The sequence below is a fragment of the Castor canadensis genome, chromosome 11 (assembly GCF_047511655.1).
Source record: "Castor canadensis chromosome 11, mCasCan1.hap1v2, whole genome shotgun sequence".
NCBI classification, from domain to species: domain Eukaryota; kingdom Metazoa; phylum Chordata; class Mammalia; order Rodentia; family Castoridae; genus Castor; species Castor canadensis.
This window is the reverse complement of record NC_133396.1, coordinates 50,522,466-50,548,803: the sequence shown is the minus strand read 5'-3', so window position 1 is coordinate 50,548,803 and position 26,338 is coordinate 50,522,466. Positions and strand designations below refer to the sequence as shown.

The window sequence follows — 26,338 nt, the reverse complement described above, 5'->3', positions numbered from 1 at the left end:
AACTGGGAAAATCTTTGGATGGTCTTGAATATTCTCCCTCCCTGAAGAATAACATTCTCCTCTCCCCTGAGGAGAGTCTTTGTAATCAGAAGCAGCAAAATGCTCAGACATGTGTGGTATCTTCTCTCAGAGAGATGGAACCCCCTAAGGGCACATGGGTGAGGTGCATAGCCCTAAGAGATGCTCTAGGGAAGGAGAAGATGGCAGCTAAGTAGCCTGAAGGGAGAAGAGAAGTGGAAGAGGTGGCCATGGATGGCCCCTGAGCTATCTGCTGTGCTTAAACTGGAGCCTAACCTGAGCACCAACTCCCAGGGGGCCTTTTATCTTCTCAGTCAACTGGCCACCTGCTTGACATGAGAGAGCAGCTTGCTAGGCTGCTGGTTCCTTCAGGGGCCCCTCCTCCCAGTGGTGGCACATTTCCATCCTAGCCCTCCATCAGCCTCTTCCCAGCTCCAGTCTTGTATTCATTTACTCCACACGTAAGATATTCCATTAAGTACAAAGATGGGAATACATCAGACCAGTGGCTCTGCTTCTGGAAAACACACTCCAGATGCATTTTAAATTTGTGGATTCCCCTTAAGGGAATTCCAGTTAAAAAGGAACTTGGGTCAGCAGCCTCAGGCCTGTGTAGCTAACAAGCTACTTTTTTCTCTGTTATTCAGCTGGCCTGAAGGGCTCCTTTGTTTGGGGCAGGGGAGGATGTAGTGCTCTAATGAAGCCAGTGTAGAATCCTGGCTCACACAGAACTGCCTCAGGACCCAGCTCTCAGGCAGGACAGCAAGTTGGTGAATTTGCAGGTTTGTCATCCTTTAAAGAAAATGGAACATTAAAAAGAGGAGTAACTAACTGGAGTGTGATATTCTGGATTCGATCCTAAACAGGAAAAGGACATGAGGGGAAAACTGGAGAAATCCAGTAACATCTGGAGTTTAGCTAGTGGTACTATACCACTGTTCAGTTTCTAGTTTTGACAGATGTACAGTGATTATGTAAGACACTAACATGAGAGGAAACTGGGAGAAGGCATATGGGAACTCTCTGTACTATCTTTGCAACTTTTCATTAAATCTAAAATTATACCAAAGTAAAAAGCGTATTAATAAAAAAAGAAAAAAAAAAAAAAAGAACAAGGGAACAAAGTTGATCCAGCATGTAATTTAACTTTATCCTTTTACCAACACATTCCTTTCACATGTCTTAGGCCATGCTGTTTAGCCTTCACATGCAAAATCAGGAGGGCAGCTGCATGTAGGGTCTCTGGACCAGTCAGTCTGCTGGAGAGGCCAAATGCTCCAGGCCTTGGCTTCATCCCTATGGCCCAGACCAAAGGTTGTGTACTTGGTACGCAGTAGTGACAAGTGCTAGTTCCTTGAAGACTTGAGATTAATGCTCATTAGTGGCTTTCTTAACATGAACTCCCCCCACATGCCTGCTTCCCAAGGACTAGGAAGTATGATTCTTTACTAGCTGGTTCTAAGCCCTCTGCGAGTTTTAACATTTGATTCTAAAGAAAATTGGCGTGGCTGCTCTTTCACATACAGGTAAGTCATGCCAAGTTTGGAGGCTGCCTTCAGTAAGAGGAGCCCCTTACGGCTTCCAGGCATGGAGCTCTCCTGGCTCAGAATCCAGAAATCCTAAAGGCTGGAGAAATCAGGAGCTCCAAGGCTGTAAGAACCTAACAGACTTAGCTCATTCATGACTGTTTACCTGTAGGTGGCAGTGGTAACACAGGAATTCTGAAGGAGGGGGTTTTGAGGGCAGGGTGCTGGCAGAGAGAACCTTCAGAAGAGCAGCAACAGTAACAGAAGTAACAGCATGACCATGGCCTGTGGGGGAGTGGATCTCTGGGTTAGGGGCTTTGTCAGGTGTTTTCTTTGTGTTATTTAATTTACTTTTAAACAACTGGATGAGAGAATTTGGTTATTACTGAATCTTACAGATATTGGAAAGGCCTGAAGAGGTTAAGTGACTATCCCAGGGCCACACAATAATAGGCAGAACTAGGACTACAAAAGTCTGAGTTCACACTTTTGCAGAGCCTGCACTATGATGCTTATCTCCTGCACCAAACTGCCAGGGGCCTGTTACCCAGGGACCTGTCATCTAGGGGCCTCTGCAGGGTTCCAAGTTTATTTTACTTCCCAATGCCCCTGGATGCATAAGGTCAGCCTCTTTTTGTTGTTGTTGTTTGATTTTTTTTGAGACAGGGTATTACTGTGTAGGCCAGACTGGCTGCCTCCTGTTTCAGCCTCCCAAATCCTGGGATTATAGGCATGTACCATCAGCACCAGCAAGGTTGTCCTCTTGAGAACATAAAGGTGTCCTTCGTCCACCAGCTTCAAGTTTAGATAGGGGGCCAAGAATGTGTTCATGGTTCATAACCCAGTAAGGGAAGAAGAACCTCTCAGAACAAAGTTAGAATTATCTGGAAAGCTCCATGGGTGCATGGACTGTGCCTTCAGATGCTACAGTTCATCAGAGGGTGTCTCATGGGGTCTAGCCAAGAAGAAGACTTGGGATGGAACTTAGTGTGGGCAGGTAGGCTGGAGTGAGGATCCCCAGAACCAAAGTGACTCCCTCAGGCTTGCAGAGTCCTCCATATCCTCATGTGGTTCCTGCTTTCACCTCCAACAGATAGCCTACTTTTCTGTGGAATGAGGACACAAATATACCTTTCCTTTAGTTTCGCATGCTCTCATGGTATGTGATCATGTTTTGTGTAAGTGTATGTAGACCCAATGATGCTCTCTTTCACTGCTTCTATTCAACAAAGAATTGGAAAATCTAGCTACAGCAATTAGGGAAGAAAGAAATAAAAAGCATCCAAATGGGAAAGGAAGAAGCAAAATTATCTCTGCTAACAGATGATATGACTTTATATGTAAAAACTCTAAAGATACTACCAAAAAAAAAACCTTGTTAATGATAACAAATTTAGTCAAGTTTCAGGGTACAAATCAATACTAAAAATAAAAAATCAATTTCATTTATAATAGCACCCAAAAAAACCCAACATACCTAGGAATTAACCAAGACAGCAAAAAACTTGTGCACTCAAAACTACAAAATACTGCTGAAAGAAGCCAGGCACGATGCCATGGACCTATAGTCTTAACTACTGAAGATCTAAGACAGGAAGATTCTTAAGCCCAGTAGTTCAACGCCAGCCTGGGCAACACAGTGAGAACCCCATTTCAAAACAAAAAACAAGCAAAAACATTATATATAGAGAGACATATCTTTACATATACTAATATATTTATATAACATATATTGCTGAAGGAAGTTAAAGACACTAAGTGAGTGGAGAGACATTCTGTGCCCAGGGAAGGGAAGACGTAATATTGTTAAGATGTCAATACTGCCCATTGTATCCTACAGATACAATGCTATCCCAATCAAAATCCCACTAACTTTTTTGCAGAAATAGGAAAATCCATCCTAAAATTCACATGAACCTAAAGAGTCCCTACACAGCCAAAAAAAACCTTGAAAAAGAACAAAGTTGGAGAATTCCCACTTGCTAACTCAGTTTACTACAAAATTAAGGTAATCAAAACAGTGTGATACTGACTCTGATGGTTCAAAGACCTAAACAAATGAGTGTAAACTGTAAAAGTCTTAGAAGGGGCTGATGCTGGTGGCTCATGCCTGTAACTCTAGCTACTGGGGAGGCTGGGTTTGGGGGGGAGGTGGTGGGGGTTGGGGGGGTGTTAGGGGAGGTCATGTCGGTTATTCCACAATGGCCCAAAGCTTAAAATCAAAGGATCACAGTCCAGGCTGGCCTGGGCAAAAAGCAAGACCTTGTCTCCAAAATAACCAGAGCAAAAAGGGTTGGAGGCATGGTAGAGTGTCTGCCTTGTAAGCATGAAGCCCTGAGTTTGAACACTAGCACCGCAAAAAAAAATGTCTCAGAAGAAAATGGAAAAGTGACATTGAATTTAGCAAAGATTTCTTGGATATGGCACCAAAAGTACAGGTAACAAAAGAAAAAGATAAATAGGACTTCATCAAAATTAAAAACACTAATGTGTCAAAGGACACTATCAAGAGAATGAAAAAAGCTGGGGATGTAGCTCAGTGGTAGAGTGCCTGTCTAGCATACCAAGGGCCCTGGGTTCAATCTCCCAAACAGTTAAAAAAAAAGAACAGAGAGAATGAAAAGAAGACAACATATATAATGGGAGAAAATATTTGGAAAGCATATATCTGATAAGGGATTAATGCCCAGAAAAACACAGTACCCAACTAAGAAACTGTCAGAGGACTTTAATAGACATTTTTCTGAAAAAAAGACATACAAGTGGCCAATAAACTCATAAAAAGATGTTCAACATCACTAATCATTAGGGAAATGCAAATCTAAAGCACAATGAGATGCCACTTCACATCTGGTAAGCTAGCACCACATAATTGAATTGATGGTACCAATATTTCATCTCAGGTCTTCTGTCCCAAAAGACTGGGGATTTGCATGATACTGTCCTACCTGCTAGTAAAACCTGAGCTCAAATGTGAAGTTGATCATTTTGGATGATTTCTGAAACTTCTCCATCCTAACTCAATTCATGAGAGGATTCCATTACCACCATTTTAACAAAAACTAAATACAACCCACATGTCCCCTGTTTCTTGAATGATAAAATAAATGACTTCTGTATAAGCTGGAAGTGTCCTTGTTCTACCAGATGTAGCTGTGGAGAATTGACACTTGGTTTTTACATAACACGCTAGAACTTGTACGTGCAAACAAAAGCTATACTTACAGGCAGTGACAGCACTCTCCAAGTGCTATTGCTCAAAACATTTGCACAACAGCCTTCAGCCTGCATTAAAAAACCCCATTGTTTTAATTAGCACTCATTTTTCCCAAAAGGGTCTTAGCATATTCCTATCTTTTTCATTATTCTTACTCATCAGATTTTGCACCTGTAGACCTTTGACCACCCTGACAAAGCAAACTCGCCCACAAATGGTGAGACTCTGTCGTTTTCTTCTCCTCCTCCTCCTCCTCACCCCCACTTTTTTTGGCAGTACTGGGGCTTGAACTCAGGGTCTCACACTTGCTAGGCAGGTATACTACCCCTTGGGCAATGCCTCCAGCCCCTAGCGAGAGACTCTGCCTTCTGAAGAGTGTGATGTGATGTGCAGCAGTGACCTGGGGGCCGGGGCTAGGAAGACTCCCAAGACATGGGGCAATCTTCACCAGAATCCTCAGAGGGCTCCAGTCTGGCAGACACAAAAGCAGTATTGATCCCTGCCTACAAGATGAAGGAATGAGAAAGCACTTCAGTGTCAGCAATAGTAGGAGCCAGATGGATCCCAGAGATGCCCTGCCCTGCTGCATCCATCTCATGCATGTGGAGAAGAGAAACCCAGTCACAAAGCCAGAAAGCATCAGGCCTTGGTCTCTCAGGGAAATCAGAGCCATGCAGGGTAGGACAGCCAGAGTGGTGAATGGCAAGCCTGAGAAGGACAGGGGTGGTGCTGGCACCCAGAGGAGTGGCACAAAGTACTAGTCAATTTGGGCAAGAGAAGGAAAGACTGAGGGCAGAGGCTTCTGAAAGTTTGAGGCAGTAGTACTGGGTAGCTCCTGAGTGCTCTGTCAAACCCAGTGCTTTCCCCAGAGGCAAGATGAACCCATCAGTGCTGGAGGCCTCAGCATGAAATAACCAGTACCTCCAACCCCAGCTCTTCCTGCCACACTGCTGACTCTGAACGCACCTCTCTTGAAGTTGTCTTTTCCCAGAAGAGATGACTTACTTCCTCATACCTGAGGTCACACACAGTAGGGGCGTGTCTGTGTCCATCAACTCAGCAGCCTCCTCAGTAGGAGTCTCATCCTGAAGCAAGGGTTCTTTCTGTGAGCCTGCACTTGTGACTTTTCCAAGCCAGCAAAGGGAATGGGCAGCTGGTCAGAGGCCCATCCAGTGCTAGCTGGCATCCCTTTCACAGAGCTCAGTCTGTGGCATACCGAGATTATTCTTCAGTAGAGCCACAAGGGATACAGACTTGGGAGGCTTAATACAGGAAATATTAAATCAATGAAACCTCATTTCCAAGTTTGGTTTAGCAGCAGAATCCATTAACCTTATATTCGCCCTCTCCCATCCTCTAATAATACTGGCAAGGGGTTCAAAGGCATGATAACTTATCCTCAGGGTCAGCATGTTCTGCTCAATTACTGGGATTTTGAGTTTTCAAGCTGAAAGACATATACTCATTTTGATTATAAGGAGCCAACCCAAAAAGAACACTTCATTCTTTTCGCTTTGCTGGAAATGCCACACAAACAGAACCGTGGGTATCAGGGAAGCAAGGCTGACAAAGCAGCTCAAATCAATTCTTATTTTTCTCTTCAAAAAAGAAATCCCAGCAAATGGGAACAGAGTTGTATCTGATTGCCTGTGGAACTGAGACCACTCATTGTGGACTTCCTCATTTGGTCTAGTCTCCAGGCCAGAGGAAAGCAAAGTTCAGTCTCATTTCTTTTGTCACGTAAATTGTCAAATCCTAAAATAAAATCTGGTACAACAGCAGAAATGCAATGCCCCAGGGACTAATGGGGCAAGTCATTCCCACCAGCCAGCTCTCTGGGATAGAAATGATTAGGACACCCGTGACCCTGGTTACAAAATGCTGAGCTGTCCTATGACCTGCTAATGGCCTGGGGCTGGACTGGGCAGGGCAGGATAGGGGGATCATATACACCTCCCATCAAGCCTTCAGTGCAAGAGTGACACATCATCTTGATGCTGTTGCCATGGCATTTTCTCCATTCTAAAAAGGCCACCTTTTGCCTGTTACAGGACCTGGGCCAGGATGTCCTGAAACCTTGACCCCAACAGCAGCGATAGTATCTGTGGAGCATGGTTTTCTTGTCCGCCCATCCCTTTCATGCAATCCAAAACCTAAGGCAGCCTTGCTGGAAGGAACCTCACAGTCTAGTGGCTTGATTTCTTGGCTGCTGTATCTACACTTTCATGTTAAATATAGTGACTTTAGAAGCAGCCAGCACCAGAAGGCAAAAGAGGGCTGGTTTAGCATTTTACATTAAGCAACATCGTTTTGGTGAGAATGAAGAACAGCTAAAGTATCTACTTCCGCAACAATTGAATGTAGGTAGGGGCCCAGAGATGCTAACACAAAGGAACAGCATTCAGGATGCTCTATGCCAGGTATAGGGAAAGAAGAAAAAGGAACTTCGATGAGCAGGAAGCTCACTGGATAATATGTCCAATAATATGAAATGAATCCTCTAGATTACTGTCTGCTAGTAGTCAGAATTGGCCTCTATGAACCAGGTGGAAAGAAAAAACTCAATCCTAACATTCTGCACAGAACCATTTTGCCTTTCTTCAGATTCTTGATATGCTTTGTGATATTAATTGCAAATTAGCATCACTGGAGAGACGAGAATGAATTTAAAGTTTTCATCCCTGCTTTATAGGACTTCCTTCCTCCCTCCCTCCCTCCCTCCCTCCTTCCCTCCTTCCCTCCTTCCTTCCTTCCTTCCTTCCTTCCTTCCTGTGTGGTACAGGAGATTGGGGATTAAACTCAGGGCTTCATTTATCCCTTGAGCCACATCCCCAGTCCTTTGCTTTTAGTTTGTTTTTTACATAGGACTTTATGCTAACGTTGCTCAGGCTAGTCTTGAACCTAGATCCTCCTGTTTTAGCCTTACGAGTAGATGGGAATAGACTTATGCCCTCACACTGGCTTATAGGAATCCTTTTCCATAACCACTGTCTCCACCTCCCTTAAAAAGGAAGGTAGCAGAACAGAAGAAGGTACACACAGTACCATGTGACCAGCCTACAGACTCCTCCAAGGCAGCTTTCTGTAACTTCAAGGCAAAGTAAAACCATGTGGTCCCAATGCCATTTACTCAAGATTGACAAGGGCCTTCAATATGCCATGTACCACTGTTGAAGCTGAGGAGAGGGAGAAGGTTAAGGTCTCTGCCCTCAGGGGTCAGTGTAATCAGTGAGGCAGGGAAGTAGGCAGGCAGGCATAAGGCAGTCCATCCTGGGCTCTAACATGACAGCCATGACACTCTGGGTGTTTTGATATCTATGCTGTGGTGCCAAGAAGCTGCAGAGGAAGTGAATGCCACCCCATCACTCTGTGACAGACACAGAGCATGCAGGATAATGAGACAAGCCAGAGAGAACCAGCTAGAGACTGTGTAGAGAAAACTACTAAGTTTCTTTTACTGCCCAGCTAAAGAAAGCAGCAGGGGAGGGAGTGATGTAGAACAGTTGTCCTTAACCTGGACTTGTGAACACCTTGGGTACCCATCCCCCCATTCCAAACAAATCAGAACCTCTGGGGCATGTGTGTCCCAGAAGCTCCCCAGGTGGGTTTCATTTGCAGCCAGGACTCAGAACCACTAATTTAGAGGAAGGAATGCTAACACATTCCTTTATCAGACATTAATGTGTTGCACAGCTACAAAGTCTGGATACTGGGAACACAGTGGAAGAATGCAAGACAGACCCTGTCATGGAGCTCAGCCTAGAGAGGGGAAGGAGTCAGTGGCCCTGGTTCTAGTTCTTATTCTGAGCTCTTGAGACTATTCCATTTCCTTCTCTGGGCTTTAGGTTTTCTGTTAAATGAGGTGACAGGTCAGAATAATCTCTGGTCCCTCCAACCCAACAATCCATTGGTCTTTTGTATAGTTTTTCTTTACTTTTTGGTCATTTTTTAAATTGTAAAGTTTACCCTTTTAGCCATTTTAAAGTATACAGTGCTATGGCAGTAAGTGCATTCACACTGTTATGCAGCTATCACCACTGTCCATTTCCAGAACTCTTTCATTCTCCCAAACTGAAACTCTCCCCATTAAGCACTAACTCCCATACCACCTTCCCCCAACCCCTGGAAACCACCATTCTACTTTCTGACTCTATGAGTTTGAAGATTCACTTTATTTTAATTTTTTTGGCAGTACTAGGGTTTGAACTCAGGGCTTCATGCTTGCTAGGCAGGTGCTTTTACCACTTGAGCCACTCTACCAGTACAATTCTATGAGTTTGAGATACCCTTAGTACATCATAGGAGTAGACTTGTACAATATTTGTTCTTTGTGTCTGGTTCATTTTACTCAGCATAGTGTCCTCAAGATTCATCCTTGCTATAGCGTGTGTCAGAATTTCATTCCTTTGTAAGGCTTTTATTCAGCCTACTATTATCACTAAATAATAATTATATAATTACAAAGGCTGTATATACTATATTTTGTTTATTCATTTACCTGTGAATGGACAATTAAATCCTTTCCTCCTTTTAGTCATTGTGAATAATTCTTCTGCGAACATGGGTCTATAAATATCTCTTAGAGCCAGACGCTGGTGGCTCACACCTATAATCCTAAGTGCTTGGGAGGCTGAGATAAGGAGGATTGTGGTTTGAGGCCAGCCCAGACAAATAGTTTGCAAGACTCCATCTCTAAAATCACCAGAGCAAAATGAACTGGAAGTGTGGCTCAAGCAGTAGAGTGCCTGCAATAAATAAATAAATATTTCTTTGAGACCCTGTTTTCAATTCTTTGACCACCATGACAAAGCAAACCCACCCACAAGTGGTGAGACTGTCTTCTTCTTCTTCTTCTTTTTTTTTCTTTTTTTTGGCAGTAGTAGGGTTTGAACTCATGCTTGCTGGGCAGGCACTCTACCACTGGAGTTATGAGTACAGCCCTTATTTGCTTTAGTTATTTTTTGAATAGGGTCTCACATTTTTCCAGAGGCTGGCCTGGGACTGTGAACCTCCTACTTATGCTTTCCGCATAGCTTGTATTACAGGTGAGTTCCACCATGCCCAGTTTATTTGTTGAGATAGGTGTCTTGCTACATTTTTGCCAGGGCTGGCTTTGAATTGAAGTCCTCTCAGGCCTTCCAAGTAGCTGGGATTACAGACATATCCCACCACACACAGCCCCTCAATTCTTTTGAACATATACTTAGAAATGGAATTGCTGGATCTTAATGATAATTTTATATTTAATCTTTTGAGGACCCACTATACTGTTTTCCATAGATGCTGAACTATTTTACATTTCCAACATTGCAGAAGGGTTCCAGTTTCTTTTTGTAATACCCATCCTAACAAGTATGAGATATCTTATTGTGGGAAGCATTTCCCTAATGCTCAGTGATAGCGAAATAGCTTTTCAAAAATTAAAAAATATTTTTGGCCATACTATTGTTTGAAATGAGGGCTTCATGCTCTCAAGGCAGGCGCTTTACTGCTTGAGCCATGCCTCCAGCGAAATATCTTTTCATATATTTGTTTGTTATTTGTGTATCTTCTTTGGAGAAATGTCTGTTCAGGTACTTTACCCATTTTTTAATTGGGTGGTTTTTTGTTGTTGAGTTGTAGTTCTTTGTGTATTGTGAATATTTACTTTCTATAATATATTTGATTTGGAAAGATTTTTTTCTCCATTTTGGAGGTTGTCTTTTCATTCTGTTGTTCATGTCCTTTAATACACAGGGTTTTTGTTTTTTTCACTATTTTGGCAGTGCTAGGGATCAAACCCAGGGCCTTTTACATGCTAGGTAAGTGCTCTACCACTAAGCTAAATCTCTAGCCCTGGAAGTTTTAAATTTTGATATAGTTAAATTTCTGTATTTTTTGTTGCTTGTACCTTTGGTGTTATATCCATGAAATCATTGCCAAATCCAATGTCATGAAACTTTCTCCCTATGTTCTCTTCTAAGAGTTTTATAGTCTTCACTCTCTGTTTACATCTTTAATCCATTTGGAGTTAATTTTTGTACATGGTATAAGATAAGGTTCCAGCCTCATTTTTTTTGGCATGTGGAGTTGCAATTTTTTCAGCATCATTTGTTGAGAGGATTGTTCTTTCCCTTCTTGAATGGTCAGAGAGTGGATTTGTGGATAAAATAAAACAATGTACATGAAGCATCCAACATACCATGTGTATTAAGTCAGCTTTCCATCACTGTGATAAATACCTAAGATAAAACAGCTCAGAAGGAGGAAAGATTTATTTTGGCTCATAGTCTCACAGGTTTCAATCCCAAGTTAGTTGGCTCTATTGGTGGGAAACGTAGTAGAGTAAAACTGCTCTTCTCATGGCAACCAGAAAGCACAGAGAACAAGAGGAAGGGGTCAGAGTTCCCTTCAAGTGTACATTCCCAATGACCTAACTTCTTTCTACACAACTTTAACCTCCCAACCGTTCTACTACCTCCCAGTAATGCCACAGGCTGGAAACCAAGTCGTTAGCATCTGAACTTTGGGGACACGTAAGATACAAACCATAACACCATGCCTATAGTGGTTTAATGAATGATGTTCTCTTCCTCTTCCTTTTCTGAGATGTAGTTTTCAACTACTGCAGTTGATTTTTAATAATTATAATAGCAGATGCCTGTAGATGACTGTGTGCCAGGCTATATTCTAAGTGTTTTATGCACATGAATCAATTTAACTTTCCTAACCATTTCATGGGGTGGGTACTGTAATTTTCAGTAGGATTGACACCTAGAAGTTAAGTAACTTGCCCAAGGTCACATAGCTAGTAAGTGGTGGAGCCTGTATTCAAACACAGGTGGTTTGGCTCTGATGGCTCAGGCCTATTGCTAGCTCTTTGGTCTGTAATTTTTTTTAGAATGGAGGACCATGTTATGAGCTGGGCCTCCATGGCCCAGCGCTCTCCCTGGGTGTTTTCTTGTAAAAGCAGATCCATTGGCCTGACCATCTGCATAGACCATCTGCACAGAATGTGGTGGTTCTAGTCTCTTTGCATTTCCTGCCATGGCGTCCTTATTCCAAGAGAAATATAAACCTGTTTTCTCTCTGATTTCACAGAAAAGGCAACAGATGGCTCCCTGCAGAGTGAGGACTGGACATTGAACATGGAGATCTGCGACATCATCAATGAGACAGAGGAAGGGTACGTGTCCCCACCAACGCCTCCTCCTGGGAAGTCTCAGTTTTTAAGGGTCACTCAAAGCCTGTCAGGGCTCAAGGTGTTGGGTTTGACTTTCTGTTTTATTTTTTGTCTGTTTGCTTTGGCATTTAATAAGCTGGCACTCTTAATGATTTGTCTTTTTCCTGTCTACTCCCCCCACCCCAATGAGTTGGAGCAGTAACAATCTCTTTTAATCACCTGCTTTGAATCACAAGTGGAAATGAAACTGCTTGGTTACCTGGTCTCTAGTGGCCATTTGTCTCTACAGCCAAATCCTCACCTCTTCCTACTTCTCTTTCCTGGCTTCTGCTTCCCCTTGGCAAACATGGGGCTGTCTCTGCCCTGGGTTGCTAGACAAGGGGCCAGAGAGTCAGGGAGTGCCACCATGTGCATGGAGGGAGGTCCAGAGTGTAGTCAGACAAGCAGAAAGTGAGAAAGGGGCACACATTGCACAGAGCAGCTGAGTGTTTCTGGCATGGGTGAACTTAATGCCTAGATTGCCCGCTTGTGTCCTGCACTGCTGGATCTATTCTTACTGCTACCTTTTACTGTGTCCTCTTCCTCTGCTTTATAGCTCTACTTTGTACTTCTTCCATACTGGTTTGCATTTAGCCCTCTGTCTATACCATAAACATACCATTTACTGTCACCGTGCCTTTTTCAAACCCAGAGTGGTGGATTGGGACCCAGGCAGCCCTGGGCTTGCATCTTGGCACTGTCACTCCCTAGCCTTGCCATGTATGAACTGGAAAATTACTTAATCTCTAAAGGTTGGTGCTACTTCCATTCAACAGATATTTATGAAGTGACTGCCTTGTTCCAGGTCATGTTGTAAGTATGGAAGGCACAATAGTGAGCAAAATAGACTTCCCACCCTCAGGGAGCTGGCAGTCTACAGGGAGAGGCAGTCTGTGAAGGAGATAATTAAAACCCATGAGCTGGTCAGATGGGAGATAACTGTAGAGGGAGCAGGGACAGAGAAGGCTAGAGATTAATAATTTTAAATAGAGTAATGAAGGAAAACTTCACATGGAGGGTGATATTGAGCAAAGACTTGAAAGAGATGAGGGAGTGTAGTATGAGGATTATACATAGGAAGAACTGCCCCAGGAGAGAATAACAAACCCAAAAATCCTGGGACAGAGGGTATCTGATGTGTTTGAAGGACAGCTAGATGGCTGTTGGGACTGAATAGAGTTGAGGAAGAAGGTGTCTGGAGATTAGGTCAGTGGTGTGGGGATCCAGAAATGCAAGGCTGTGTGTATAATTCTAGTTACTCTGGCTTCCACTGCAGGTGAGAGGGGAACTCATGTCTTTATGACAGGATCTGAGTAGAGAAGTGGCATGGTCTGGCTTTCATTTTAGAGAGCTCACCCTGCCCACTGTATTCAGAATGTTTCGACTAGAGCAGGCCAAGGATGGAGCAGACAACCCGTACAAGGTTACTATACTCAGCCTGATGTGAGATGATGGTAGGCTTGACTAGAATGGTAGTAGAGAAGAGAGCGAGAAGTGGTTAGATTCTGGTTAAGATTAGGAGGCAAAGCCAGTGGGATTTGCTGATGTGGGACATGAGCAAAGAGTCAAGTATACTGCCAAGGTTTGGGCCTCCAGAACCATATGATGGAGCTGCTATATGTTAAGGTGAAGCAGGCTGGGGAGCAGAGACCAGAGCTAGATCTGAACTGCCAGCTTGTCTCCCAAAGGAGATGCTCCCAGGTGCCTGAACAGGTGACTCTGAAATTGGGTTAGTGGCCTGCACTGGCCCATCTCTAATACCTAATCGCTGGGCTTAGCCTGGCCACCTTCTCCAGACCCACTTGGTCTCTCTTCTTCATTGTGCCCCTCTCAGAAGCTACAAATTCACTCATTTATCCAGATACCTGGCTGTGTTTGTCCCCTGTAGGTGGTGCATAGCACTCCAGGATTCCAAGGTGAATATGCCAGTCTACATCCATGAGAGCCTTGCCTGTGAGTGCTGGCTAGACTGTGGTGAGGCCTGTGCTCAATGTGGCAGATTCCAAGGGAGAGGCACTGCAGATGCTTCTTGGAAGGTCAGCTTTGAGCTTGGCTTCAAGGCTGGAAAGAAAAGAAGTGTGTCCTGTGTTCAAGGTGGCATGAGAAAAGCCAGCAGGTTGAGGGATACAGGCAGTCTAGGGTACATAAAGTGAAGAGGGAATATCTGGAATCAAGCCAGAAGGTAGTCCAAGTTGTGTGTCTTTCTCTCCTCTGCACTCTCCCTTAGTTCCTACTGCAGGTCTCAGCAAGCCACTCCCTTGCTAACCAGCCTTCAGGGTCTTTTCAGGCTCTTAGGACAAAACCCTTAACCACAGTCTTCCGCAGCCTCACTTCTGGCCCTGTTCTTTCCACTGATCTTTCTTTCAGCTACTTGAATTCTACATATTACTGTCCCTAGTTTGAAATTCTCCACAAAGATGAGTGTCATATAGATTTGTACACAACTCTTATTTTCCAGTGAATTGGTCATATACCTATGTGGCTTGAGGGCAGGAGACCCAGAAACCCTGGGGTCTTTCTTCTTTCAAAAGAGCTAAGTTCCCTCCAAAATTTGTTCAGACTGGTGAGTTGCTTTCTCAACACAGCTTACAGAAGTCCTGGTCACAGCTTCCTGCACTGGCCCAAGCTCCTGTTGGTGCATGATGGAGCAAGAGCATTACAGTGACCCGTGAGGAGTTTCTGTGTTTGCCTCTACTATGAAATGACTGTGGAAATCCCTTCCCAAATGGGAGAAAACTCCACAAAACTGGGTTGACTATAGGATATCCCACTCACTCCTTCCTGTCCCTGGCTGGAGGGCTTTAAGTGCTGTTCCTTGTGTTTCTCCTGGTTAGTTTCTTTCTTTAAGTGGTTCCTGTAAGGAAATATAGGCCCCAAAATGACCACGTGGAGAGGAGTGATCTGGCCAAGAGATTCTTTATTGCTGGGTGGGAGAGGGAGAGAGCAGAGAGAGCCAAGAGAGAGAGGGAGAGAGGGGCAGGGGCTTAAATACCCCTCAGTGGGACTCAGCATGATCTGATTGGTCAGGATCTTATGGTTCATGCTGATTGGAGGTTGGGGCAGAAGGAGGATTCAAGCTAGACTTGAGGCAGGACCGTGACCCTGGAAAACAGAAGCTTAAGGGTACAGTAAGAACTGAAACCTATCGGCACCATTATTGCCAACAGTTCCCATAAGTCACTGGACCTTAGTGTAACATTCACTTACCTGGTCCCCTTCCCTTCCAATTTGGACAAGTCCTCCACTACCCAATTTCATAGTACCTGGTATTATACTTAGGCTTCATAGATCTGTGCGATGTCTTATTAGCATCTGTCTTGCCCTACAACCCTCATGGAGTCTGCAAGCTCCATGAGGGCAGGAATTCTGTTTTGCTCACCATTTTATCCTCAGCACAAAGCACAGTGTGCACGTAATCAACTCTTGTAAATATTTGTTAGTGAATAAATGAAGGAAGTCCCTAAGGCATCCCCACAGTCTGATGAAAAAATGCAGGCATGTAAACATAAACACAGAGTGGAAAGGGAGGGAGGAAGGGAGAGAGACAGAGAGAGAGAGAGAAGCTGTGGAGACAGACTAGCATAGTAGCACAGTGGCACAGTGGCCACTAGCCTTGGTGCTATCAGCAGCAAAGCCTTCTTGGAGGAGGAAGAGGTGACACTCAAGTGGAGTCTTATGGGAGACCAGGACATTAGCACGATGAGGCAGATCGATGATAGGGAGGAAGGTGGAACCTCCAGACTGGAGAGCAGTGTGTGCATCACATACACAGGAAGCACCAGATAGTGGATTAAGGGTGTACTAGGCTGGAAGTCTGTTCACTTGTATGATCCTGAGTGTGGCAGCACTGGCATTTGAACTTAGGCCCTCATACTTGCTAGGCAGACACTCTTACCATTTGAACCACTCCAACAGCCCTTTTTTGTGATGGGTTTTTTCAAAGTAGGGTCTCTCGAATTTTTTGCACAGGACTGGCTTCAAACCACGATCCTTCTTATCTCTGACTCCTGAGTAGCTAGGATTACAGGCGTGAGCCACTGGCACCCGACTCTGAGTGTGTTTCTTCATCTCCGTGTCTCAGTTTTCTTCATTTATAAAACAGAGCTGTCAGTAGTACCAATCTCATAGAGTTGTTTTAAGGATTAAAGGAGTAAATATATATAAAGTATGTTGCTACATGAATGTATCTCCATATCATGTGTGTTAGCTTTCCATTACTATAACAAAATATTTGAGATAATCCTCTTAAAAAGAGGCTCACAGCTTTAGAGGTTTCAGTCCATGATTGTTGCTTGTTGCTTTTGGGCCTATGGTGAGACAATGTATCATAGCAGGAGTATGTGTGGCATAAGAAATGGCTCAGCTCATGGTGGCCAGGAAGCAAAGACAGAAAGGGGTTGGGGTCACAATATCCCCTTCAAAGTCACACAGCAATGACCTAATTTGCTTCTCCTGAGTCCCACTTCCTAAAGATTCCACAACTTCCTAATAGTACCACAGGCTAGGAACTGAGCTTTTAACACATGGGCTTTTGGGGGACAGACCAGATCCAAATTATAATACCATAGTACATATATGCATTTTCTATTTATCCGTTAATAATTTCCATTGCCCATAACTGTTGTCATCACTTTGATTTGTGGTGTGAGTTATATAGCCAGTTCTTGGGAATGTTCTCTGTGGCTCCACTGCCCTGTCTCTGTCTGCTATTCTCTGACCACTTACCCTGTGCCAGATCTCGTGGCCAGTCCTGGATTGCATCACTCATAGAGCACTCTACCACCAATAGCTCTATAAGGTAGGGACAGCCTGCTTTACTGGTAAGGAAACTGAAGCCCAGCATGGTTGAATCACTCACCCAAGACCTCACAGCACAGTCAAAAGAGAACATTCAGGTGCAAGCCTGGGCTCACCTGGATCCAGCCACTGAAACTACCTGCACTACTTGTGTTTACACAGTGCTTTATCTGTAGGAGGCTGTGGTCTTGGTGAATTGCCCCATTGGCTCCTCCCTGGCCTTTCCACAGCATCCAGGGCTGAAGTCTTATCCAGACAGAGAGTGCTTACACCTGTGACCCATATGGCAGTCTGGCGCTCATTAACCTCAAGTGCCTGGCTAAAGAACCTACCTGGGATTTTTCTTTTTTAACCCCAGAGCAACCTTATTAGGTCATAGGCATGTGAATTGGGGAACTGCTTCCCCAGTGATTGTAGTCTCCAGCTCTGATGAGGACCCACTGACATAGGTCATTTTCATAACATTTCTGACCTTCCCCCAGCTCACTGAATCTGCACTACTGTCTAAGCTGGGGGAAGTGGTAAATGTAATAGAGAAGATTGTTGCTGGGGTCCATATGTGTTCAGGGTAGTGGAGGAGGGCTGCCATGCTCTTGAGGAGAAGGTGAGAAAACTCAGAAAAGCAGCTCTGGAACTGAAGCACAAAGAGGTCTAAAGGCTGTGGCAGGAGGCATAACTCACAGCTTGTTTGGAACCAGTGAAGAGCTGCCAGGTCTGGAAAGAAGGGTTCTTGGGAGTGTGGGGTGGGAGGCAGCTGCAGATGGCTCAGAAGGTGGTCATGAAGCCCTGGAGACTGCCAGGAATAGGAGGTGACCTTTCTGGTGAGAGTTCTAGGATTTGGCACCTCTCATACAACCAACACCCCCGATCCTTCTTGCCTGCCCCATCACATCGCATAGTGACTTTGACTCATCATCTCTCCCTTCACTGGATTCCAGTGTCCAGTGTGCCTCAACTCCTTCAAACTTTACAGTTCTCTGACCTCACTGTGGTTCTCCTCTCTGAAGCTTCTTCCCCAGAAGGGACAGAGACCTTGTGCTTGCCCAGTCACACTCAGGTAGCACTTCTGTTGAAACCTGGCTGGGAGGTAGCCTGCTTAATTGCCCCGCACCCCATGAGCCAAGCCAGGAGTATTGGCACTCGACCAGCCAGAAGTGTATAACCTTCCAGGGCTGTGCCTGTTTTTCCTGCTCCATGGAAATCTGAGAGGAAAGAGACTGGACTAAGATGGATTGCAGCTGTGAGCCTGGGATAATCATGGGTGGACAGAGCCTTCAAGAGAAGAAATCAGTCTGAACTCCTGGCCAGTAGACACTGACTTTCATCAGCTTAGCCCCTCTGAGCTGCTCAAGTGCCATATTTACAGAAATCCACATCTCCATTTGGAAACTGCAAACACACTAGCCTGGGCCATTCCTGACCCATGGGCCCTACAGAAGCCAAGAATTCTTGTAGGGTGGCTATTTTTCAAGTTGGGAATGGGAAATTGGGGGCTCAGGGTGTTTTTTAAAATTTCTTCCTTGCTTCCCTTGCCACTTCAGCTCTTTCCTTACACATAAGGCTGGCTAGCAGAGCTTCCGCCTCACCTCCCTGAGTTCCTTCTACATTTTACAGGATGTTTTTGTTTGGTAGAGTACCTTTATGATAGAATTATAGGGCTAGGAGGTCCCAGACTCCAAACACTGGACCAAGGAAAGACTGAGATAACATGACATTCCCTTTAGTGGCAGGTTGGAGCCTACTTGTGCAAAAGGGCTGGTCTGCAGCAGATTAGGACTCTCCAGACTACAGGGTATGGGGCATGGGTCAGGCCTCCATGGCAGGGGAAACTCTTAGTCTCACAACTTTGTTGAATACTAGATTAGAATAAATTAAATTACATGTTAGACACAAAGCCTCCATGTAATAGGTGTGCTTGGGATCCCAATGCTTAAGTATAATGGTGATTTAAGAAAGAACTCATTCCAAGTTCCAAACCATCAATTTATGAACAAGTTTTGAACAGGACTCATTTGTAAACTGGAGACTGCCTATAATAATGAAAGATTCCTTCTGGGAATGCACAACTGATCTATTATCTAAAACCACACAATTCCTTGGGTTTTGAGGAGACTCACTTAAGTTTTTTCTTAGAAAAGATGTTCCCTGGAATCTAGTAGGAGCTGAACACCCAGGCCTCAGCAAGGACCTGAGCGTTCTTTTTTCCATGTCTGTTTGATTTCTCTGGAAAGACTCTTCAATGCACCCATACCCCATTAAGTTAGTTACTGGTTTTGAGTCAATAACACTGGCATGTGATACATAATTTTAAAAGTCTGCCAAGTGGCAATCCACTACAAAACCTCCCTCCCCCTCTGCCCCCTGTTCCTCTCCTTGAGGTCAGCTGCCATCACCAGGGCTGGCTCCCTCCAGTCTCTTCCCAATACTGGCATGTACTGCCTTCAAATTTGCTGTTGCTATCCTTTTATAATGTAAATAGTAGCAAGCCTGATCACATTTCGGTTTTTTTTTTTTTTCACAGTGGAACTCAGAACCTGTGCATATTAGGCAAGCACTTTACACTGAACTACCTTCCCAGCCCCTATGCACATGTCTTTTTTTTTTTTTTGTTCATGTGTGCATACAAGGCTTGGGTCATTTCTCCCCCCTGCCCCGACCCCCTTACCACCCACTCTGCCCCCTCCCTCTCCCCCCACCCCCTCAATACCCAGCAGAAACTATTTTGCCCTTATTTCTAATTTTGTTGTAGAGAGAGTATAAGCAATAATAGGAAGGAACAAGGGTTTTTGCTGGTTGAGATAAGGATAGCTATACAGGGAGTTGACTCACATTAATTTCCTGTGCGTGTGTGTTACCTTCTAGGTTAATTCTTTTTGATCTAACCTTTTCTCTAGTTCCTGGTCCCCTTTTCCTGTTGGCCTCAGTTGCTTTTAAGGTATCTGCTTTAGTTTCTCTGTGTTAAGGGCAACAAATGCTAGCTAATTTTTTAGGTGTCTTACCTATCCTCACCCCTCCCTTGTGTGCTCTCGCTTTTATCATGTGCTCAAAGTCCAATCCCATTGTTGTATTTGCGCTTGATCTAATGTCCACATATGAGGGAGAACATACGATTTTTGGTCTTTTGGGCCAGGCTAACCTCACTCAGAATGATGTTCTCCAATTCCATCCATTTACCAGCGAATGATAACATTTCGTTATTCTTCATGGCTGCATAAAATTCCATTGTGTATAGATACCACATTTTCTTAATCCATTCGTCAGTGGTGGGGCATCTTGGCTGTTTCCATAACTTGGCTATTGTGAATAGTGCCGCAATAAACATGGGTGTGCAGGTGCCTCTGGAGTAACCTGTGTCACAGTCTTTTGGGTATATCCCCAAGAGTGGTATTGCTGGATCAAATGGTAGATCAATGTCTAGCTTTTTAAGTAGCCTCCAAATTTTTTTCCAGAGTGGTTGTATTAGTTTACATTCCCACTAACAGTGTAAGAGGGTTCCTTTTTCCCTGCATCCTCACCAACACTTGTTGGTGGTGGCTATGCACATGTCTTTGAGTTTGGTCCATAATGATGTATAAAGACTTAATTCTTTTTTGCCACTGCATAGTATTTCATTGTGAGCCATGATGTAATTGAACCTGTTACGTGCTGGTGGATATTTAGTTAGTTTGTTTCCAGTCTTTTTCTTTTATAAATATGCTGTAGTGAATAACCTTATCACCTTGCTGGTTGACAGTGAGAGTAAATCTGTCATCTAGGGCTTCAACATGAGACTTGAGAGAATCTTAACATGTCTATCTTTTGCTCCAGGCCAAAGGATGCCATTCGAGCCCTGAAGAAGCGACTTAGTGGGAACCGGAACTATAGAGAAGTGATGCTGGCTCTGACGGTAAGTACTCTCTTCTTAGTGGAGAACATCAGGACATCCCCCTGGCCTCACCTCTCTCAGGGCCTTCTCTCTGTCCTCTCACATAGCCTCTCAGTGCTCAGCCTGTACTGCTAGGTTCAGCAGAGCCTTTTGGTTGTGCCCTTGGGGTCCTCTACCCTCCTCTGATGCAGGGGGTAAAGTTCAATGCAGTAAATATCTATCAGCAGAAGATAAAGTGTACGTAGCATTGTTGGGTACAAAAGTCCAGAGCAGAGGAGCCAGAGGCAAGGAGCAGGTCCCTTTTCTGCCACCAGCCTGTTCTGAGACACTAGGTGTCAATTTCCTCTTTATAAAAATGTTCACTGGTACTGGTACTGGATGTACCTGTCCTGAACTGTGCCAAGCTTTTTAGATGTTGATGGAGATGTTTACAACCTCTTTCCAAAGTGGGTGTCATTACCTTCTTATACAGATAGGACTGGCTTAGAGAAGTCTAGAGGTTTTGTCCAACCTTCACAGCTAGTGAGGTACCGAACTGTGGGTTGCCATCATAAAATAGTCTTTTGTTTGGGGAAAAACTGAAAATAGTGCAAAGGTCTTCTTGAAAGTCAGCCAAGTGATTCCTTTCAGGTAGAACAGAGCAGGTTTTTGCCCTTCCTTAAAAAGTCAGAGAATTAAAAGAGAGACCAGGTGCTATTTCTGTCTTGAAAGCTAACAGATTTTTCAGATGTGGCAAAATCTGGGCCACAGTGAGTTTTTATATGAGAAATTATAACAGGCTAACACATTGACTTCTATAGGTTTGAAATAGTGGGTTATTTATCCAAAACAGCCATAGCATGTTTCCTTTTAAAGTAGAGAAATTGCTTGGAATTTTTTTTTTTCCCAAGTAAAAACCCAAAACCTGTTAGGAGAGTGTTCTCTGCCAGAGTATTGGATTTGAATAATAAAGGAGAAAAGGCCAGTTGATAAATAGTTGAAAGCTTTTATTTTATTTTTTTTTTCCTCAGAATTTGAACCATGGTGTTCACTGAACCCAGAGTGATAACCAAAATGAGTTATTCTCACTAACTTACATCATAGGGGATAAGCTCTAACGTGTCAAGGCATTTTCCTGGTGTCTAACACTTCTTCCTTTACATACCAGCTTGGTGGTAACCACGCTGGGTGGAACTCTTTCTAAAGTGACACTGTGGCTTCTTGCCTTCCTTCAGCATGGGCTGGAGGACATAATCTGGCCTTCCTGATGGTCAGGTCTTTGCTTCAAACCCAGTGATACTTTTGGAAGAGCCATGTCCCTGCATCCAGGGCCCTGCCTGGGATACTTCTAATGGTATTATATCTGCCTTCATGGCTTCATTTGCCCTGTTAGTTCCTATGGTTCTTTCCTAGCTTCATATCTAATTTTGCTAATATTTACCCAAAAAAAAAGGAGTTAGAGATCCTGAGGGGCTTTCTGCTTGAGCCTTCGTGTATGTGCCCAAAACATCTACTTCTGATTGTTTAGAGGACCCTTTTGCTTACTCTATGGGTTTTGACTGCTTCCAGAATTGCTACTGCTTTTCATGCCCGAGAACTCATAGGAACAGATCTGCTGGGGGCCTTTTTGGCAGGGTGGCCTGAAATGGCTCTTGCCAGCCTAGGGAGGACTTCCTGTATCTCCTGTCTAGATAAGCTTTGGGTTGCTTTGTAGCAGATGTACTGCTGCCCAGAGTATTTCCAAGGGTAGGCTAGGACCCATTGACCTTGAGGTCTGTTGTCTAGGAGAAATGGAGGTAAGAATGTCCTGCCCATAGCCTCCTTGGGAATGGAGGTAGAGCCCCAGGCTGCCCTGCCACTACCTGACTACAGCCTGGCCCTCTGTTTCCAGTTCTTCCCATTCATGCCTGCTCCCCTAGCCTCCTGCCCTACCCTCCCTGCCAGGCCCCACATGAAATAAGTGTCCTTCCAGTCACTGGCCTGGCTCAGCTGCTGCTAACTCAGGAGGAGAGTGTAGAGAATCCTAGAGAAAAGGGCTCATGCAAGCTGCTTGGAGGCAGAAAGAATCCCTCTGGCTCCTCTTGGTAGCCCCTCTGGGCCACTGACAATGAATGCTGGTCACCTTATGGTCACCCAGAATCAGGCACAAGCAGAGGCTAGAAAGGGAAATATCTCCTTTGGCTGAGTAAAACCTGTGGTTGCACAGAGGCTCTGAAGATCCTGTGCTTCATAATCTCCCTGGCCATGCAGAGCAGAGGGTGAAGCCTCTGGCAGTGCAGGAGAAACAGTGGGGAAAGGAATGGTTCTGGCTGGCCGCAGAGCTGCTGGACATCAGGAATCCTAATTCTACCCCTAGGGTTCTCTGAGCCTTAGTTTCCTCCTTTTAAAATGAGATAATGCCCACCTTACAAAATTATTTCAAGGAACAAATGAGGGAAAAAGAAATCCAGCACACAGTACTTATTGTCTCTCAGCAACATGGCTGCTTGGAGGAGAGGTATGAGGGAGGGATAGTCAGGTAGGTAAGGAGGCCAGGGCTCCTGAGAAGGCAAGTAGAGTTCCTGTACTGCCTCTGGCATTTACCAACAATTTGTACCTAGACCAGTCTCTTCACCTTCTAGGTCTCCTAACTTTAAAAAAGGGGGTAATAAAGTTCACTTAATAGAATTAATAAATTGTGGGAATGGATTGAAATTGCACGTGATATGGAGGAGTCTCATGTTTCCTAGCATGTAGCTGGTATTCAGTCAATTCAAAGTATGGATCTTTCTTTATGGCCATGCTTGGTCAAGGTAAAACCCATTGGTATGAACCAGCCCTATGGAGTGACTACATAAGTTAACTCACAGTCAGATGAATTTGGGGAAATGAGGATAACTGAGGCAGTCAGAAATGTCCCCTGCTGATTGTAGACTTTGATCACATGATAAAGCGAAAGCACACAAGGAAGGTATGAGAATAGGTAAGACACACAAAAAACTAGATAGCATTTGTTGCCCTCAATGCAGAGAAACTAAAGCAGATACTTTAAAGCAACTGAGGCCAATAGGAGAAGGGGACCAGGAACTAGAGAAAAGGTTAGTTCGAGAAGAATTAACTTAGAAGGTAACACACATGCACAGGAAATGAATGCGAGTCAACTCCCTGTATAGCTATCCTTATCTCAACTAGCAAAAACCCTTGGTCCTTCCTATTATTGCTTATACTCTCTCTACAACAAAATTAGAGATAAGGGCAGAATAGTTTCTGCTGGGTAGCCGGGGAAGGGGGTGGTAAGGGAAGAATGGGGGAAGAGGGGAGAAATGACCCAAACATTGTATGCACATATGAATAAAATAAAAATAAAAAAATAAAAAATAAAAAAAGAAATGTCACCTGCTGCTGGTGACATCCTCCCAAAGAGGCATTTTTCAGCCAATCAACTGTGGCTGGAGGGGGATAGCATGGAAGGGGCAGGTGATCCTAAGGGCTGTTTTCCAAAGAGCTGAGAAGGTCAGAGAACTGTGTTTAAGACTGGAGAGGCCAGGTTTGGTAGTTCACATCTGTAATCCCAGCTACTCAAGAGACAAAGATTGGGAGGATCACAGTTTGAAGCCAGCCCCAGCAAAAATTTAGCAAGACGCCCATCTCATAAACAAGCTAGGGTGTGAGGGCCATATAATCTATAATCCTATAATTCCAGCTACGTGGAAGGCCATAGATAGGAGGTTCTCAGTTTAAGGCCTCTCAAGCAAAAACTTGAGATCCTACCTAAAAAATAACTAAAGCAAAAAAGGCTCGGGCTGGCGGAGTAGCTCAAGCAGCAAGAGTGCCTGCCTAGCAGATGTGAAGCCTTGAGTTCAAACCCCAGTACTGAAAAAAAGGGAGCTAGACACATAGCTCAAATGGTAGACTGCCTGCCTAGCAAGTAGGAGGCCCTGAGTTCAAAACCCAGTACTGGTGGTGGCTCACTCCTGTAATTCTAGTTACTTGGGAAGCTAAGGTCAGGAGGATTACAGTTCAAAGCCCCTGGCGAAAAGTTTATGAGACCTCATCCCAACCAGTAACTAGGTGCTGTGGTACATGCCCATTATCCCAAGCTATGCAGGAAACTGAGATTGAGAGGATCATGGTTCAACACCAACAGGAGGTGGGGGTATTTGTTCATGAGACCTCATCTCAACAGAATCTCAACAGAAAGAAGCTAGGCATGGTAGGCACACATCTGTCATCTCAGCTACAGACCCTATCTCCAGCCACACTGGAGGTATGTCTCAAGTGGTAGAGCACCTGTCTTTTAAGCATGAAACCCTGAGTTCAAACCTCAGTATCACCAAAAGAGAAAGGTTGGAGAGGTGCTTCCAATTGAACCTCTAAACTCCAAGGGGCCTCTCATCTCACCTCTCCTGGGGGAGATAAGAACCTGTCCCTTTATCCAGGATGCCTTCTGAATTGGCATCATACAATCACAGTCATCATCTTTTGGTCTCCTGTCTTGTGCAGGACAGTGCTAGGTGCTTTACACATATCATCTCCAGTCTTCCCAACAATCCTGTAAGGGAGAGCTCATTGTCCCACCTTTACAGATGAGGATGCCAAGACCTGGAGAGACTTGTCCTGGGCCACTTAGAGAAGTAGCATAGCTGAGAGTCAAACCCACACTGGCCACTTAGAACCTATCAGCATGCCTTTCTGAATAGATGATACCAGTGGACTTCCCCAGATTAGGGAAGAACAGGAAGAGTCTTATTTGAAGATGGATCTTAAGGCCAATTGGTAGCTGAGGTCCACAAACCATTTGTCAAGGGTGGAAGATTCATTGTCATTACTAATTTTATTTGCAGAAGCAGGAGTATGTGTGTGTTTGCTTCTTCACACACAAGGACTAGTAACTCACCAGGCAATTCAAGCTGTTGCAGCAGCCTCCTTTTGTGACAAAGCTTGTGTCCCATTGGCTGATGCCTCACACTCAGAGGCCCAGAGAGAGGAGTTAAAATGCTAATTTTCAGGGTCCCTCAGTCATTTTGATCCCATTAAAACACCAGCATCCTTTTCTTGCAGAACTGGTGCCTCAATTACCTACTAATTGCCTGATTATTGTGCAGGGACAGGAGCCTTCAGTCAGCACTGGGCTGCTGTCATCCCCCAGGAACGGCTGCATTAGAGTGTGGGAATGCATGTTTGCAGAGGTGTGGCTCTGGAGAAGACATGTCAGGAAGATGATCTAGGAGTGAGGTGGGGGTGAGAACTCAGCTGCCCTGATCAGTTCCTAGTATCTCCTCCAGCTGCCACAGTGCTGACTTCTCTCCTTCCTTCCCACATCAGGTGCTGGAGACATGTGTAAAGAACTGTGGTCACCGCTTCCACATCCTCGTGGCCAACCGAGACTTCATTGACAGTGTTCTGGTCAAAATCATCTCTTCTAAGAACAACCCTCCCACCATTGTACAGGACAAAGTGCTTGCTCTGATCCAGGTAGGCCTACCTTTCTTGCCCAATTTGCTGGCACAGAGTAAGATGGGGCATTTTATGCATCCTTACACTCTGACTACTTGGAGGGAAAAAATGGAGGCTTCTGGGTTTAAATATTTATTGTAAAATACTTATTTTCTTTATACTAATCCCACTGGAATGAAACCCTAAGTGGTGGCTTGCTAGCTAGTTGACAGAATTTTCAGACCCTCTGCTGCCCACAAAAGCAGGCAGGTGGTAGGGGGCCTCAACAGGCCTCTGAGACCACGTAGAGTAGGAAGGGC

At 44.5% G+C, this 26,338-nt stretch overlaps 1 protein-coding gene across 4 annotated transcripts in view; it reads left to right on the top strand.

Moving 5' to 3' along the window:
* Positions 1–26,338, top strand: part of Tom1l2 (target of myb1 like 2 membrane trafficking protein) — a 120,346-nt gene that overhangs the window by 51,113 nt on the left and 42,895 nt on the right. For all 4 annotated transcript variants that reach the window (XM_020159568.2, XM_020159567.2, XM_020159566.2 and 1 more), the window contains exons 2-4: positions 11,842–11,926; positions 20,567–20,645; positions 25,908–26,057. In XM_020159568.2, coding sequence (XP_020015157.1) covers positions 11,842–11,926; positions 20,567–20,645; positions 25,908–26,057 — 314 coding nt within the window. The remainder of the gene's footprint in view (positions 1–11,841; positions 11,927–20,566; positions 20,646–25,907; positions 26,058–26,338) is intronic.